Source organism: Lynx rufus, unplaced genomic scaffold (genome assembly GCF_022079265.1).
Source record: "Lynx rufus isolate CCGP_SWC_20201006 ecotype Redwood Valley unplaced genomic scaffold, mLynRuf1.p SCAF_2, whole genome shotgun sequence".
NCBI classification, from domain to species: domain Eukaryota; kingdom Metazoa; phylum Chordata; class Mammalia; order Carnivora; family Felidae; genus Lynx; species Lynx rufus.
Genome location: NW_025814834.1, coordinates 179,752,761 through 179,771,300, shown reverse-complemented (window position 1 = coordinate 179,771,300; position 18,540 = coordinate 179,752,761). Strand labels below are relative to the sequence as shown.

General features: G+C 39.8%; 1 protein-coding gene across 2 annotated transcripts in view; it reads left to right on the top strand.

The window, feature by feature from the left end:
• SCP2 (sterol carrier protein 2) overlaps positions 1-15,919 on the top strand; it is a 132,290-nt gene extending 116,371 nt beyond the window's left edge. For both annotated transcript variants that reach the window (XM_047084181.1, XM_047084182.1), the window contains 2 exons: positions 11,618-11,697; positions 14,903-15,919. In XM_047084181.1, coding sequence (XP_046940137.1) covers positions 11,618-11,697; positions 14,903-14,998 — 176 coding nt within the window. In that variant the 3' untranslated portion in view covers positions 14,999-15,919. The remainder of the gene's footprint in view (positions 1-11,617; positions 11,698-14,902) is intronic.
• Positions 15,920-18,540: the final 2,621 nt, after the last annotated feature.

Sequence of the window (18,540 nt, the reverse complement as noted above, 5' to 3'; positions counted from 1 at the left end):
TTTTCTGAGCCTTGGTTTTCTGATCTCTAAATGGGAATAATAAATGGTACCTATTTCATAAGGTTGATGCAAAGATTAAGAGAATTATCTTTTAATTATCCTATAAAGCACATGTGGTAGTGTGTGGTTACATGGCCTTGAAAGTTCTGTCTATACCCAATCACTACCTCCACTTCCTCTCATCCCAGTCTTTCTTGAACCCACTCTAGTCAGCTTGTATCCTCATCGCTATTCCAAAGCTGCTCTTGTCAAGGTCACCAGTGACCACCATATTACTAAATTGAGTGGTTCTCAGTCTTTTTTTTTTTTTTTTAATTTTTTTTTTTCAACGTTTATTTATTTTTGGGACAGAGAGAGACAGAGCATGAACGGGGGAGGGGCAGAGAGAGAGGGAGACACAGAATCGGAAACAGGCTCCAGGCTCTGAGCCATCAGCCCAGAGCCTGACGCGGGGCTCGAACTCACGGACCGCGAGATCGTGACCTGGCTGAAGTCGGACGCTTAACCGACTGCGCCACCCAGGCGCCCCTTCTTTTTTTTTTTTTTTTTTTTTTTTTTTTTTTTAAATTTAAGTGGTTCTCAGTCTTCATGATATTACACTTCTAGGCTTTCCTCTTATCCACTGCCTGTTCCTTCCTGGCCTCTCTTCCTATTTTCTCATCTCCAAATTTCTAAACATTAGAGTGCTCCAAGGCTCAGTTCTGTCTCCATTCACTCCCTGGGGATCTCTAGTCTCATTCTTTTTTTTTTTTTTTAATTTTTTTTTTTCAACGTTTATTTATTTTTGGGACAGAGAGAGACAGAGCATGAACGGGGGAGGGGCAGAGAGAGAAGGAGACACAGAATCGGAAACAGGCTCCAGGCTCTGAGCCATCAGCCCAGAGCCTGACGCGGGGCTCGAACTCACAGACCGCGAGATCGTGACCTGGCTGAAGTCGGACGCTTAACCGACTGCGCCACCCAGGCGCCCCATAGTCTCATTCTTTTAAAACCATCCCTACACTGATAATTCCCAGATATCTTCACCATGGACTCATCCACTGAACTCCAAGGTGTATATCTAACTGACAAGTTTACTTGGATACTTGGTAGGTATCTCAAAGCTAACATGTATAAAACTGAACTTCTGACACCTGGGTGGCTCAGTTGGTTAAGCATCCAGCTTCAGCTCAGGTCATGATCTCACAGTCTATGAGATTGAGCCCCGCCCGGGGCTCTGTGCTGACAGCTCAGAACCTAGAGCCTGCTTCGGATTCTTTGTCTCCCTCTCTTTCTGCCCCTCCCCCTCTCATGCTCTGTCTCTCTCTCCGAAATAAATATTTAAAAAATGAAAAAAAAAAAAAAAAAGCTGAACTCCTGATTTCCTCCTACTCGCCTTTAATTATGTATTCCTCTCACCATCAACCCATCTCCGTAAAAATTGCTTCTCTGTCCTAGCAGTTCTTCGGTTCAAAAACCTTGGAGTCATCATTGGCTCCTCTTTTTCTCACACTCCACAGTCTGATCCATCAGCAGATTCTTGGTCTAAGCTTCCATCATTGTTTTGCTTGGTCTCCCTGTTTCTAACCTTGCTCCCTACAGGTTCTTCTCCACATACCAGCTGGAGTGATCATTTTATTTATCATTTTTATTGCTATTGTTATTATTACTATTTTAAATATTTACTTTTGAGAGAGAGACAGAGCATGAGCAGGGGAGGAACAGAGAGAGAGGGAGAGAGAAAATCTCAAGCAGGCCCTGTGCTATCAGCTATCTGGTAGCTGAGAGCACAGAGCCTGACTCAGGGCTCATTCTCACAAACATTGAAATCAAGAGTTGGATGCTTAAATGACTGAGCCACCCAGGCACCCTGGAGTGATCCTTTAAAAACTTGAGTTAGATTGTGACCCTCCTCTGCTCAAAACCATCCAAAGGCTTTCAGCTCACTCAGTAGAAGCCAGAGTTCTTACACTGGCACCACATGATCTGGCCTCCGTTTTCTCTGTTCTACTACACTTTCCCTCACTTTGCTCCAGTCATACAGGAAGGATACTCGTTGCCATTGTTGACATGCGGGTGTTCCCAGTTCAGGGGCTTTCTACTCTGTTCCCTCTGCCTGGACTCGTCTTCCCTTAGATATCCTCATGGCTTGTTCCCTCATTTTCTTTGGATCTTTGCCCAGATGTCACCTTCTCAGTGAGCCCCTTCCCTAACCATACTTCATACCTGTTACCATTTCCTCTTGCCCTTTCCTGTCTCTTTCTTTCTTTCTTTCTTTCTTTCTTTCTTTCTTTCTTTCTTTCTTTCTTTCTTTCTTTCTCTTTCTTTCTTTCGAAATTTATTGTCAAATTGGTTTCCATACAACACCCAGTGCTCATTCCAACAGGTGCCCTCCTCAGTGCCCATCACCCACTTTCCCCTTCCTCCCACCCCCATCAACCCTGAGTTTATTCTCAGTTTTTAAGAATCTCTTATGGTTTGCCTCCCTCCCTCTCTTCCCCCCCCCCCCTTCCCTTCCCGCATGGTCTTCTGTTAAGTTTTTCAGGATCCACATAAGAGTGAAAACATATGGTATCTGTCTTTCTCTGTATGACTTATTTCACTTAGCATAACACTCTCCAGTTCCTTATTTTTATTTATAGCACTTACTGCCATCTGATATACCATATAATATTTTACTTATTTGCTTATTGTCCATCTCTCCCACTTGAATTATAAGCTGCATGAAGATAGAGCTTTTTGACTGTTAGGTTCACTGCTGCATCCTCATTGCCTACAAGAGTATCTGATACATGGTTGGTCTTTGATAAATAAATACAGTAAAACCTTGGATGGCAAGTAACTTGATCTGTGACTGTTCTGTAAGATGAGCAAACATTTCTAGTAAATTTTAACTTGATAAAGCAATGTCTTGCAATACAAGCAGTATGTGAGGCCAAACATCACATGATTACAACTAAGCCAGTGATTCTTGAAATTCTCTTTGATATACAAGTGCTTTGGATTAAAAGCATGTTTCTGGAATGAATTATGTTCACAAACCAAGGTAGTCTTAATTTAATTTAAAAATGAACAGCAGAATGAATGATGTAATTTAAAAATGAACATTCAATGAACAGAATGAATGATGCATAGTACGTATTCAGCAGGTCACATTTTGTATGTTTTATTGTATGTTACACACCTCCCGCTGGAAAGAGCCTGGTGTACTTAAGAAATCTGATGGATGGAGACTACCTTTCTGGAGAGCTTCAAATACCATGCTATGAACTTTGAAAGTGACTTGATATATAATCAATCCAATTAAAGCTTTTTAAGTAAGAAAGTGAAAGTTAGGGCTGTGCTTTAGAGGATGAAGCTGGTGCATTAGATCTGACAAACTGCAAAGGGAGAAATCAGAGGTAGAGAGAGCAATTGGGAGGATGGATGTTGCTACCATCTGAGCAAAAAGAAGAGCTTCAGTGTTGACAGTGAGAAAAAAAAATGTTATGTTGTAGTTGCCAGGGATATTTGGGGTGAAATTGATGGGACCTGAAAGCTGTGTAGGAGAAGGAAGTCTATCAAAGATGGGAGAGTTTCCTTACTAGTACCTTATTGAGGAAGGTCCTGGAGGAGTAGATGACATCAAGAGCACAGGAGGAAGGAAGGTTAGCTTTAGCAAGCAGCAAGGAGGGATGGATACTTCCTTCTCTGAGAGGGTAAATATTCAGGGGCATTTTGAGGTAGAAAGGAGGTTGGCAGAGCTCTTGGAATAAAGTTTAGAACTTGGAGACAGGAGAAAATGTTAAGAGTAGCACTGTTGAATAAGGAATCAACTAGAGATTCATGATGGAAGAACTGAGGCAGTAGTAAGAGCATCTTGTGCAGGCAGCATGGTGGCGTTGTGGAAAGTTTTTGAATTATATATAGTCCCTTTTTTTTCCTCAAAATGAGTAGGCAGAAAAATAATGATGTGTTTGGATTCTATGAGCTGCCACTCTTATGTTGTATAGGAAGAAAAACTAAGTGCTTCATCTAGATTTAAGCTTGTAGAAATAAAAAGAACTTTTGGAAAATAGCTATTTCAGGATTATATTTTGATATGCCCAGGCAGGTGATAAGGTGATATTTAAAAAATTTCTCCTGTATTTTGTTATCATTGTTTGTCATGAAAGATAATATGCTTATGGAAAGCTATTGCATAATTTCAAAAAACCTTACTACCTGTGTACTCTGGCAGTGAATTCTCCCCATATTAGGTGCCCCATCCCAGACCTGAAGGGACTTCACCCTGGGGCAAGGTAATTTCTGCTGAAACTGACACTTGTTGGCAGCTAGGAGTAGCGTTGAAATATGGACTTACCCAGTAAAAGCCACCACTGGAAATTGCCAGCTCCTATTACATCAGCCAACAAGTGCCCATTTGTTAGAGATCAGCTATGTTAAAGCATTAATAACCTGTCCTAGTTTGAACTAGCATCTTAAAGAGAATTGCTAGGTTTTTTTGGCATGTACAGTGTTGAGAGTTTTACTTACTGTTGACAAAGTAAGATTTCCTTAAACGTATTTCATTTGCTTATATTCTAAGAGTTTGATAGTGATTATACAGATGACTATATTAAGGACCTTTAGATTTTATGCATTTTCCATAATCTTTTCTTCCTGCCTAGGTGCCTTTGTCTATGAATTCTGCCCCTCCCTTCTCTCCTTTGAAACAACTCACATAGCATATCTCTAGGAAGCCAACTTTGATTAATCTAACTTGACCATTATCTTTCATTCCTTTATTCTGCCCTGTCAGCATCTACTTGAGTCCTCAACCCTGCCCCTTTGTGGGGCACACGATATAGCAGGCCTCAGAGTCTCACATCCCCAAGGTAGAGTAGAAAGAGCATTGCCTTTGGAGACACCCAAACTGGGTTCAGACCACAGCTCTGTCACTTACTGGATGTGTACCTTCCCTGAGTCCAGTTGTCTCATCTAGAAAATGGTGAGAATAATTTCTATCCATGGAGCTGTTGTGGGGATTTAATGACATAAATCATTAAAGTGCTTTAGCATAGTAAGTGCTCAGTTGCTTCCTCCCCAACATATATTAAATAATAGTTTTGCTTGAACACATGGGACTCATCTAAGACTGCAGAAGGGCTTAGGGAACTGTGAAAGTATCTAGATTCATCAGATACTGACGAACTGGTGAATGCCCAATTAAAACTGAGCCATTGAATGTTTGAATCCTTCCTGTAACATTAGGAAGCCATAGCGCTTAGCGGTTGGGAGTGTGGGCTTTAGCAGCATCAGGAATCTGCTTTCAGATCTAGCTCAGCCTCTTATTTAGTTGTGTGATCATGGGCAAGTTTTTTTTTTTTTTGACTTCTCTGATCCTTATACGGTTGTTATAAAGATCAGATGAGTCCATGTATGTGAAGTACTCAGCATAGTGAAAGCTCAGTAAATGCTGATATTACAGCAGCAGCAGGCTTCACTTTATAAACTTACTTTTCAATGACTAAGAGTCTTTTCTTGGAATATTAGGATCAAATCCAATTATAAATCAAGTCCAACAATCTCGATTTGCTAACTTTCTTTCTCCCTGTTCTTTGGTGATATAAATCTACATGGGAACTAGATTTTCTAGACTGTAAGTAAGTCTCTTCATTTTCAAAGCTTCACACCTTTTTTTTCCAGTAATAAGATTTAGTCAGAAGCAAAGATGGAATAGCCATTGAATATCAACCTTTTTAGGGGCTATCCCTGAGTTCTAACACATATAATAAAAATGTTTAACTTTCAATCTTGTTTTAACTATTTAATAATAGTTAAATAGTTATTTATAATAATAGTTAACTATTTAATGGGCATGCTGTATTTTAATAATTTACCACTATCTTAGACCATTTGGGCTGCTGTAACAAAATACCACAGAGTGAGTAGCTTATAAATGACAGAAATTTCCTTTTCACAGTCTGGAACCTGGAAGTCCAAGGTCAACGTGTCAGCCTTGGTCAAGGCCCTCTTGCTGCTTTATAGATGGTGCTTTCTTGCTGTGGGTTCACATAGTAGAAGGGGCTGGGGGCCTCCTTGGAGAATCTTTAAAATAAATTTTTAAGTATTTTATTTTGAGAGAGAGATTGAGAGCATGTGCATGAGCGGGGGGAAAGGCAGAGAGAGGGAGAGAGAAAGAATCCCAAGCAGGCTCTGCACTGTTAGCCCCTGGAGACTTTTATAAGGCATTGATCCCATTCATTAGGGTCCACCTCCTGACCTCCCCACCTGCTAATATCATCACATAGGGCATTAGAAGTTCAACATGGGAGTTTTGCGGGAACATTCTGACCATAGCATCCTCTAATCTCTTATTAAGGCACAGATTATCTTATTAGCTATTGGGCCATGATTTGACAATCTTTTGAACTCTACATAATCTACTTATTATTCAGCAAGTATTTATTGGTTACCCTTTATGTGTCAAGCACTCTTCAAGAACCTGGGGATATAGCAGTGAACAAAACTGACAAGGGCTCTGTCCCTTGAAGTGTTTATTCTAGTGGACAAATACAGACAGAAAACACCTAAACAAATAAATAAGGTAGTTTCAGATAAGTACCACAAGGAAAAATAAAACAGAATAATAAGCTAGAAAATGACTTGGTTTCAGGGAGAGGCCAACTTTGAGGAGGAGCCAGCCATTAGAGGATTATTGTTATATTAATTGTCTAAAACACTGAGTGCTGGCAAATATTTTTCTGGGTGAATTTTTTCTTTTGTACTTGAAAATTCTTATTTGTCCAAGGTAGACATGGTTGATTTAGCAATGAGATATTAGAGTCTTTGTTATATAGTCTTTTTATTCATTGTACTTTGATATTAAAATTAATATTTTTAAAACTTTCTATTATAAGTAATATGCACGTAGTGTAAACAAAAATTAGAAGACTCAGAGAAACAAAATGGAAAAATTACTCTCCTGGAATCCCACCATCTATGTCAGGGGTTGACAAATGATGTGGGCCAAATCCAACTCACCACCTGTTTTTTTGTTTGTTTTGTGTAAAATTTGTATTGAGGTCTTGTAATAAAAAGCATACATCTGAAGTGTATAGCCTGATAAATGTTTACTGATGAATATCTCCCAGATCAAGCTGCAGAATGTTGCTAGCATTCTGGAAGTCTCTCTCATGCCCCCTGTCATCACTGTCCTCTCCCACAAGAAACCACTATTCCAAATTCTGTCACCATAGATTGATTGTATTTATTTTGGAAATTTATTTACATGGACTCATACAATATTTATCTTTTAGGTCTGGCTTCTTTTGCTCAGCATCGTAAGATTTTTTAATTTGTTATATGTAGCAGTAGTTTGTTTTTAGTGTGTGAATGCCCCAGAATTTATTCATTCCATGGTTGATAAATCTTTTCAATGTTTCCATTCTGGGGTCTTATGAATAAAGCTGTTATGAACATTTTCATATGGGTCTTGTAGTGAATGTATGTACTCATTTCCACTTGGCATATAACCAGTAGAAATACTAGGTCATAAGGTACAATATAGCCCGTTTGCGCGTGTGTGTGTATGCTATTTTACATTACCTTCCACATTACATGAGAGTTTTATTTGCTCCACATTTTTGACAGTACTGGTTACTGTCATTGAGCTATAATTTAATATAATAAAATCTACCCTTTTGAGAGGTATCATTCTATCAATTTAGGCAAATGCATATATTTGTGTAACCATCACCAAAAGTCAAGTGATAGAATATTTCCATCACCCCAAAAAGTGTTCTCATGTCCCTTTGTAGTCAATCCCCTTCTCCCACCCTCAGGCCTTGGCAACCACTACTCTGATTTCTGTCCCTTTTCCAGAATGTCGTAAATGGAATCATATAGTATGTAGTTTTTTGTTTTGTTTTAAGGTTTTGTTTGTTTGTTTGTTTTTAGAGAGAGAGCAGAAGTAGGGGACAGGGGCAGAGCACAGGGCCCGTTGCAGGGCTTGATCCCATGACCCTAGAATCATGACCTGAGCTGAAATCAAGAATTGGATGCTCAACCAACTGAGCCACCCAGGCGCCCCTTCAGATTTCATTTTTAAGTAATCTCTACACCCAAAGTGGGACTTGAACTTACAACCTTGAGATCAAGAGTTACACGCTCTACTGACTGAGCCAGCCAGGTGCCCCAGTACATAGTTTTTTAAGCCTGCTTCTTTCACCAAGATTCATTCATGTTGTTGCATGTAACATCAGTAGTTTCTTCCTTATTTTTCTCCCTAAAGGTCAAATAATTACTGTTTTATATTGGAACAGTACATTTCATATCAACCAAAAGACAAAAATGCAGTTTAACTTAAACACAGAAAATAATGGCTTCTCTGAAATGCCTTATTTCTAAATCAGACAAATAAACAAATTCTGTTCCCTTCCCTCCCCCAATGCAAGCCCACAGACTTTGCCCAAAGTCTTGTGTTTTCCATGCCATATGGCATCCAGCATCTTGGACTTGGGAGGCGTTTGAACATCTTGGACTTGAGAGGCCTAGCAAATGGCATTCAAAAGGGACCTCAAAGTGCAGATACATCTTTTCAAATGTGTTACAGACTGAGCAGCTCTTTGAACACTATCACTGTGCTTAAATTCAAGAAGCAGGCTTTAAAAATGCAAAAGTGGGGGCTCCTAGGTGGCTCAGTTTGTTACGCGTTGGACTCTTGATCTCAGCTCAGGTCTTGATTTCAACTCAGGTCTTAATCTGGGGGTTGTGAGTTCAAGCCCCACACTGGGCTCTGTGCTGGGCATGAAGCTTACTTTAAAAAAAAAAACGCAGGGGCACCTGGGTGGCTCAGTCAGTTAAGTGTTTGACTTCAGCTCAGGTTATGATCTCTCAATCTGTGAGTTTGAGCCCTGTGTCAGGCTCTGTGCTGATAGCTCAGAGTCTGGAGCCTGCTTCGGATCCTGTGTCTCCCTCTCTCTCTGCCCCACTCCTGCTCATGCTCTGTCTCTCTTCATCTTTCAAAATTGAATAAATGTTAAAAAAAATTTTTTTTAATGCAAAAGGCATATAAGTTGTGTTCCAGTGCAGATCTTTAGCTGATCATTGGAAAAGATTACAACAATAGAAAAATCTTTTGTGTCACCTGCCCCTCCCTGCACCCAAAGCTGGAAATGAAGGGTAAAACAGAACAAAACAACAAAGAGAATTACAGATGGCTTTAGAATCATTTAGGAATCTACTACTTCTGATTAAAAAATTTTAGAAAATTGTTTTTAATGTTTATTTTTGAGAGAGAGAGAGAGAGAGTGTGGGCAGGGGAGGTGCAGAGAGAGAGAGGGAAACTCAGAATCTGAAGCAGGTTCCAGGCTTTGAGCCTTTAGTACAGAACCTGACATGGGGCGTGAACCTACGAACTGCAAGACCTGGGCCTGAGTTGGATGCTTAACCCACTAAGCCACCCAGGTGCCCCGTTGATTAAAATTTTTTTAATGCATTAGGGAATCATTAAAATGAAAAAACACAGGCGTAATTTTGCTTTGACTGCTCTTCATGTATAAAATGAGCTTCCATGTAGAGTGCATTTGAACTTCAAGTTGTGTGGAAGGTGGGTGATGTGAAAGGTGGAGTTGCTGGAGGCATTACAAGGCTTTGGGAGAGAGGGGTTGTTTCTTTTTGTTGAATAGTTTATCCATTCACTAGCTGATGCACATTTGGGTTTTTTTCCCCCAGTTTTGGCCATTTGAATAAAGCCACTAGGCACATTCACATAAAGTTTTTTGTGTGGACATACGTTTTCATTTCTTTTGGGTAAACACCTAAAAGTGGGATTCTGAGTCATATGGCAATGTATGTTTAGCCTTCTGAGAAACTTCCAGACTGGCTTTTAAAGTGGCTGTTCCATTTTACTGTCCCTCCAGCATTGTATTGACCTTTTACTTGCTCCTCATCGTAATCAGCATTGGATATTGTCTTTTTTTTCCTTTTTGGCCATTCATTCTAGCAGGTATGTAGTAGTATCTCACCCATGCTTTTATTCACGTTTTCCTGATGACTAATGAAGTTGAACATAGTTTCATGTGCTTTTTTGGCCATTTGGAGATCTTTTGTACAGTGTTTATTATTTGCTTGTTTTGGTATTGGATTATCTAACTTTTCTAATTGAATAAGAGGAATTTTTTATATATTCTGGATACAAGTTTTTTGGTCAGATCTGTGAATTGCAAATATCTTCTCCTTCTCTGTCTACTACCTGTTTTGGAAATAGTTTTATTGGCACACAGCCACACCTCTTTTGTTTAGGTATTATCAATGGAAGCTTTTGTGCTACAGAGGCAGAGTTGCGATAGAGACCTACTGGCTTTAGGCAGAGTCTAAAATACTTAGTGTCTGATCTTTTACAGAAAAAGTTTGATAACCCCTGATATAGATAACTGTACTCATTTTTTATTACTATATCTCAAATTACCACAAACTTAGTGGCTTAAAACAACACACACATTTATTACCTCATAGTTTCCATGGGTGAGTTGGCTGAGGACAGCTTAGTTGGGTCCTCTGCATAGGATCTTATAGGCTGCAGTAAAGGTGTTGGCCAGGGCTGGGTTCTCATCTGGAGGCTTGACTGCAGAAGGGTCCGTGTCCAGGTTTACTCAGGTTCCTGGCAGAATTCATTTCCTTGCAGCTATGGAGAATGAGAACTTTAGTTTTTTAGGGGTAATGGGCCAGAGTCTGCCCTCAGCTCCTAAAGCACAGCACCCTGCCACATGGTCCTTTGCTTATGCACTTCACAGCATAGCAGCTAGCTTATTTGAGGCCTGCAGGAGAGAGTGAGTCTGCTAGCAGGACAATCTTACATAACAAAACAAAACCACAGGAATGACATCCCATCTCCTTTGCCACATACTGTTGGCTAGAAGCAAGTCACAGGTCATGCCTACACTCAAAGGCATACAAAGGCATGAACACCAAGAGGCAGGTATCACAGGGGACTCCTTAGAGTCCGGGTGCCACAATAACTATTATTAATATATTGGTATCTAAGTTTATAGATGTTTTTTCCTATATGTATATAATTGAATGTCAGGGTTTTGTTTTTTTTTTTAAGTTTATGTATGTATTTTGAGAGAGCGAGTGAGTGGGGAAGGGCAGAGAGAGGGAGAGACAGAATTCCAAGCAGGCTTTGTGCTGTCAACGCAGAGCCTGACTTGGGGCTTGAACCCAGGAACCATGATGTGAGATCATGACCTGAGCCGAGATCAAGAGTCAGATGCCTAACTGACTGAGCCGCCCAGGCACCCTGAATATCTGTTTTGAAGCAAAAACCAGACCATGCTCATAGTTTGTTTTGCAACTGGCTTGTATAACAGTATCATGAACAATATAACAATAGCATTTTTTCAGGTCAATAAATGTAGATCCATATCATCTAATGACTGTATCGTATCCCATTATATGAATATGATAATCAGTTCCCTCTTGTAAAATATTGAGTTTGCTTGTAATTTATGCCACCTTTTACCAGGCTGCCACAGAAGAGTACATGAGTACTCTTGCCCACACTACTCCAGTACTGGATGTGATCTGTTGCTGTCAGTGGGTTTTGACTAAAATGTACACATGAAACTGAATACTCTCCCTTTTTCTCCTCTCTCTTCCTACATATCTGTTTTAGATAAGAAGGCTGACTGCACAATCACGATGGCTGACTCCGACTTACTGGCTTTAATGACTGGTAAAATGAATCCTCAGTCGGTAAGTATGATGGGGCTTATTTCCTCCTAGTAGATGGGTCTTTTAGCCCATTCCATTTCATCTCCCACCTCAGCCTCATACCATAAAGTGCAAAGTGGTCAAACCCACAAAACTCAGTGTTCCCTAAAATGTTCACTTAACAAATGACAAACATTTGTGGAGCAGGCTATGTGCCAGGCACTGTCTTGTGTGCTGGAAATACCCAGATGAATAAGAAAGAGTTCCCATGCACAGGGCATCCACAATTTGGTATGAGACAGACCTGCAAAAGAGTTAAGTATATCCAAGTATCCATGGTGCCATGGCCAGCTTGTGGACAGGGGAACATGGGGGATGGCACAGCCATGTCTTCCTGGACCAGCACAGAAAGCCTCACAGCAGAGGAAGTGACACTTGAACTGAATCTTAAGAGTGACCAAAAGTCAACCATGCATAGATGGAGAGTAGGAGCAATCCAGGGGGAAGGAGCAATGTGAACAAAGGCATGACCTCGTACATTCCTCATCTTTCTTTGCCCCATGCTCTTTTGGTCTGAACTACCTTCCCTGACAAACGCCTTTCCTTTCAAAATTAGCCCAGATGTTATGCCCTAAGACCTCCTTACAAGTTGTTGGGGAACCATAGCCAGTCGCTCTTCCTGGCCATCTATTGGAAGCAAGCTTAGCACTTGTCACATTATATTAGTCATGATGTGCCTATTTCTTCTCCATTAGATTGTGAGTGTCTCAAAGGAACAAACCATGCCTTATTCATCTTCATGTCTCCAGAACTTAGCATGATGCCTGACATTTTTAGGTTATCACTAAACAATTGCTGGATTAAACTGTATTTGTCTAAAATGTATTTATGCCTTGTGTAGATTTTCCTGGTTCCCAAATCATCAAGGGTCTTTTTATACTCTTTAGTCACACAGTGTTGAACAGACTTGATACATACACTAAGCTTTCATTAGACAGAGATAACAAAAAGAAACTGATGCTTCTTTCCATTGTATATGTTTTTTTTTTTGTTGTTGTTGCCTCAGCCAGCTTTGTTTCAGGTCTTATTCCTGCAGCCCCCTGGTAATTCAAAAGATTGGATAAAACAACTGAGTCTGACTCACACTAGTATTCCTTTTTAAAATGTTTTCTCTAAGCAACTAAGCCTGTTTCAGTTGATGCTTTGACAAGCGAGAGACTCGCATCTGTGACGTTTCAGCTGATTACACACCATTGGTACTGACATCTCCTCCCATGGAGCCTGCTCCAAAAATCTGGACAAAATAGAGACCACCAGTATAGGAGCTGGCTGTCCTTGTCCTTCCCACCCACTGCTCCTCGTTCCACTGTGCACTCCGTGCACCTCCTCGGCAGGGTGATCAGACTTCACATGTCAGCTGCCTCCATTCTCAGTTTATCTGTTTACCATCCATTCAGGGAAGCAAAGTATCCTTCAGCCTTTTTTTTTTTTTTTTTTGAATTTTTGAACACCTGTTAGCACTCAAAGGAATTAAAGATTAAAATGGCAGGTATTTCTATTAATATGCTAATGGCCTTCCATTATGCTTAGAGGATTTGATTGGAAACCATTAAATGCACTGGAAATTATAATTTCAGTGTTTGGCTACAGTTGAAACAAAGCAGTGTGCTCTCCAGTGTAAAGCACACATGAAGAACACCTAGGGTTCAGAGTAAAGCGATCCTTATGCTTGGACTCCCTAAAGGGTGAAAATTCGTGTTTTCTCTATAATACTCAGTAAATAAAAAGTCATTTTCTCTTTTAATTTAAAAAAGGAAAGATGGTGAGTTTCTCTGTTAGGTACTACTGGTCCATATTTTTAAGGACATATGTTAAATATATTGTGTTCTGAGACACTTGACCTTTAAGTCATCAGACAGAAGGCTGTGTGCCATATAGAAAGGAAATATTTAGTTTGTCCAGACAGAGGAGGAGAGAAAAAAAAAAAAGGAATTAGTCACCCTTACCAGAAGGTGTAGAAAAAGCAGAGCTCTGTGCATTCTCATGGATAAGGCAGAAGAGCTCCTAACTTCTTAATGTACTTGCTTAGAAAGCTAAGACTACCAGGAACTTTTTTCATCTAATCTAGCCTTTCCTTATTTTGACAGTTTTGTTAAAAGAGATCATAGCAGGAAAATCATGCTATGTTCCCAATTTTGCTATTATTTCTCTTAAGTTTTCCTGGGATTTTATTACATGATAAATTTAGCAAACATCAAGTGATCTAATCCCAGGCAGTTGTTAAATGGAACAAATTGTGGCTCTGCACTTCTGGGTTGGTTTGATTCTTTTTCTTGAGCCAAAGACTAACACCAGCACCTCCGTCTCAGCAGGCTGCCTGGCCTCCCTCTGTAGGGGTAAATCCTTTATCATGTAGACCAAAAAAAAATTGGCGACATTTCATCCACATTGTATCGAATCTCACAAGTATCTAAGTGATACTTAGTGTTATGCATGTGTTTTTTCTCCCAGCAAACTACTGAAAATTTTAGTTCATATTCTTTTTTTTTTTTTTTAAGATTTTAGTTTAAAATAATCTCTATACCCAGTGTGGGGCTTGAATTTATAACCCAGAGATGAAGAGTCACATACTCTACCAACTGAGCCAGCCAGGCACCCTCATTTCATATTCTTGATCATGTGTGATATTTTAAAACAAAATCCATCTAGTATGAATCCACTTTGCTTACTATTTGGAAAAGGTACCTTCTGTGAGGAAGGCAGATAAAGGTAGACTCAATTTCTAAGAGAAGACATTTGGGAAAGATGGGCCATGTGACTGCTCTTTGTAGAGCATGCCTTTTACAGAGCCTTCCTTTTGAGGAATCTAGATTTTTTTTTTTTTAAGTTCATTTTTATTTATTTTGAGAGATAGAGAGCTAGTGGGAGGGGGCAGAGAAAGAGAGGGAGACAGAATCCCAAGCAGGCTCAACCTGTCAGTGCAGAGCCCTCTGTGGGGCTCAAACCTGTGAACCACGAGATCATGACCTAAGCCAAAATCAAGAGTTGGAGGCTTAACTGACTGAGCCCTCCAGGTGCCTCAAGGAATCTAGTTCTAAATCTATTCCGGAAAGCCAAGTTTCATATTTTGAATAAAGTTTAAGAGACCTGGACAAATAAATGATCTCAGGGCTGGATCGTCTAGAAATATCAGCAATCTCAAAACAAAAAACACCAAGTAATAAATTTTCTTTCTTTTTACTCACAGGCATTCTTTCAAGGCAAATTGAAAATCACGGGCAACATGGGTCTGGCTATGAAGTTACAAAATCTTCAGCTTCAGCCAGGCAAAGCTAAGCTGTGAAGAAGTCCCTTTGCCTATCTTTGAAAATTAAGATGAGATATATAGATACATATCCATGTATTTCATTGTCAGAACTTAGATGGAAACCACACACTGGCAAATAATGTGTTTTTAAATGGGTGTGACCAATCCTGTTTTTCCTGAACTCTGGGTGAATAGAGCCTGCTGGTGTACTGCTGCTTTTGCTGAATTGCATACAACTGTGCATTACAAAGTTAATATGGTAATTATGGTTTGGGGTAAAATTGAGTTTCAGAATAAAATTAGGAACAGCGAGATCTAAAAACTATGTAAACAAAAGCTCTCATTTTGCTTATAAAGTATATTTAAAGAGCATTCTGCTGAAAATTGACTTTAAGTTTTCCTTGGGAGAACTAGGGAAGAAACCGAATACCAGTAGCTGGTAATTAGTGTTGTGCAGTTAATGTCCTTAACCTATTTTGCATTAATAGTTTTTAATTCTGTACTGGGATGTTTTAAAAAACTTGACTTTTGCATTTCATGCTGTCAAAATGGTATTTTCTTCCCAAATCAAAATAAATCTGATCAGAGCTGGGGGCAAAAAATCTATAGGTGAACACAGGCCTATTTTTAAAATAAAAATATTTTTAAGATGAGTTTCCTTCTTGAAACATCAGTGTATTAATCATAAAATGCTGTTGTTAAAAATAATTGAACAAATAAAGTTGGCTTTGAGATGCACAGTTTTCAAAGTATAATCTCATTTAATTAAATTTGTAAAGCTCTCAGTCCTTTGTTATAATTTTCCTTTTTAAGTTTGGTTTAACTAATTAGCCACATTTAATTTATCTTTCTTCCTGATTTTTCTAATGCTAATGTTATTTCTTATAACTCAGTAAGATACAGGGTAAAATGCTTTTGGAAGAATGTTTGATAGAAAATTAAAATAACTCTTCCTGATCTCCTTTGTTTTTATTGTGTATGTTCTTTTTGTTCAGCACAAGTCTTATTGATAGAGAGTAAGAGAAACATTGGGGGATTGACAGTCTGGTTATCTAGGTGTGCTCTGCTCGTTACTTTGATGTGATCACTAGGTCTTGATAGAGGAGGCAGTGTGTTGTAGTGGGAAGAGCACTGGACTAGGAGCCAGGAGTCTTGTTTCTCCTAGGCAAATAAATAGCAGCCTGCTGGGCCTGTTAGAAAACTTTTCAAAGAGGGGATTAAGTAGGGGGTCTCTAAGGTCCTTTCTGCTCTGATAATCCTGGCCACAGAGCCCAGCAGAAGTGTTCTAGGGGTTGTATACAGGCCCCACCTTTCTTTTGTTAACATGTCTCTTCACCAAAAGGTGGCCAAAGGTAAAAAGCCAGGTTTATTGGCTAGTTGTTTGGGTCCTGTGCTAATCAAATCAGGATTATGGGTCAGATCCCCTTTGACCATTCAGCTTTGCATGCATGTGCTGCGACCAACAGAAAAGCATCTGGTGATGGGGGAAAGACAGTATATTAAACCAACATAAATTGGTCTCAAGTTCCATAAAATGAATTCAGAACAGAATTCAGACCTACTTCCTAATCATAGTAGCTTCTTACCCTGAGAAGAAAAAGACTTCCAAGAAAAAAAGTTCCAACAGAACACCTGTTGTTTATCTGTAGTTTGGATTTGCTTTATCATTCTGCTGTTACTTGTGCCAGATAACAAAAGATGCCTGAAATAGGCTTTAGGATGAACCTTAAAACAAACAAACAAACACCAAAAAACAAATAACACCAAACACAAAAGAAAACTAGCTCTTGGAGCAGAAATATTTTCATATGTATGCAATTTATATGTATAATAGATAATGATGAAATATTATTAGTAGCAGTTTAATTTCTAGGGAAGGAAGCATCGTGGTTTGGAGGAAAGGTTAACAGGTCTGGGTTAAAACTGCTGCTGTTAGTGGTTTTGCTATTTGAGCAGGTTGAGTCTCAAGTTGCCTGATTTATAAGTGAAGATACTAATATTTGCCTCCTAGGATTATTGAGAATCTAGAGAGAGAACATATGTAAAGCACCTAAATTAGTGTTAGGCACATCAGTCACTTAGTAAATGTGAGTTCGCTTACTCTTCCCACAACTACTGCCTCCTCTTGCCTCTGTGATAGGTGATATGAAGTCTCTATTATTTTCTTATGTCCCACTTTTGGAATCTTTTTTTGTTTGTTCATTAACAAATATTTATTGAGTGTCTACCAAACAGGGTAATATACTGAAGGTGCAATGCTGGGCACTGGAGGTAGTGGTGAGCTTTTCCCATCATGGTGCTTACAGTCGCGAGGGAGAGACAGTTTACCAAAGAGATGGATGACTGCTATAGACAGTGATGTGCCATGCAGGAAATGGTCAGGGTGCTGTGATGAAGAATCACAGTGAGGGGCCTTCATTGAGACTGGTTACAGGAGACATCTCTGAGCAGGTGATATTTAAACTGAGATATAAAGGTGCAAAGACCAGTGCATGGAAGGGTGGCAAAGGGGCAAATGTGAGTGGAATATAGTGAGCTGGAAGGATAGGTCCAAGATGAGGTTGGACAGGTAGATACATAGGAACCAATTGTATTGGAATTTGTTCATTATGGTAAGGCACTTAGAATCTTTTGAAGATGTGGCTTTCCATCCATTTATTTCTCACTCCTGCTGCCTATCCACTTTGCCATTATACCCTAAGTCTAGGACCCAGGTTAATGCAGCAGCTGTTATCTGGAGCATTGTGATCGTCAAGGCAGAGGAAGAGAAAAAGGCAAAATACACTTTGGCTCTTAAAGTTTCCACCCCAAAGTGATACATATCACTTTTGCTCCCATTTATTTGTCCAAAGAAAGTCACATGCTCCACCTAATTTCAGAATCTTACCAGGTACCTGGAGAGAATGGAGTTAGAATATTTATGAAAGACAGAACGGCCGTATGCAAGGGAATGAAAGAACTTAAACTGTCACTGTAGTTGTTATGTGGAGAATGTACCCCTTTACTGGGGGGAGAGGGCCAAAGAGTGGGTATCCAGGTGCAAGAAGATGGTGTCCTGGACTAGGGTGTTGGTGGCAGATGTAGATGTGGAAAAGTAGGTGGAGGGAGAGCTGACAGAATTTGATGACTGGACGTAGGGGCAAGAATGACTTCCAGGTGAATGGTGGGTCATGCATGACTGGTATGACCAGGAAACAAAGGGATTTTAGGGACAGTCACTGAAATAATAAGCTCCACTTTTGAACTTACTAACTTTGAGATGCCTGAGAGATTTGCAAGTGAAGATATCAGAGAGGCAGTTGGATTTACAAAACTGGAGCTTAGAGATGAGGTCAGCTTAGAGATATACATTTGGAGGTCATGGGCATCTGGGTGGTATTTAAAGCTATAGGAATGGCTGATATTACCTGGGGAGGAAAGGAGGGCATGGAGTAAGCCTTGAGGAACTTCAGCTTTAGAGTTCAGGTGGAGGAGGAGGATCTATCTGGCAAAGGGGATGAAGAAGAGGGGCTTAGAGGTTAAGAGAAGTTTCTCTAGAAAAGAGTATATGTAGTCAAAGGGTGGGAATGGTCATCTAT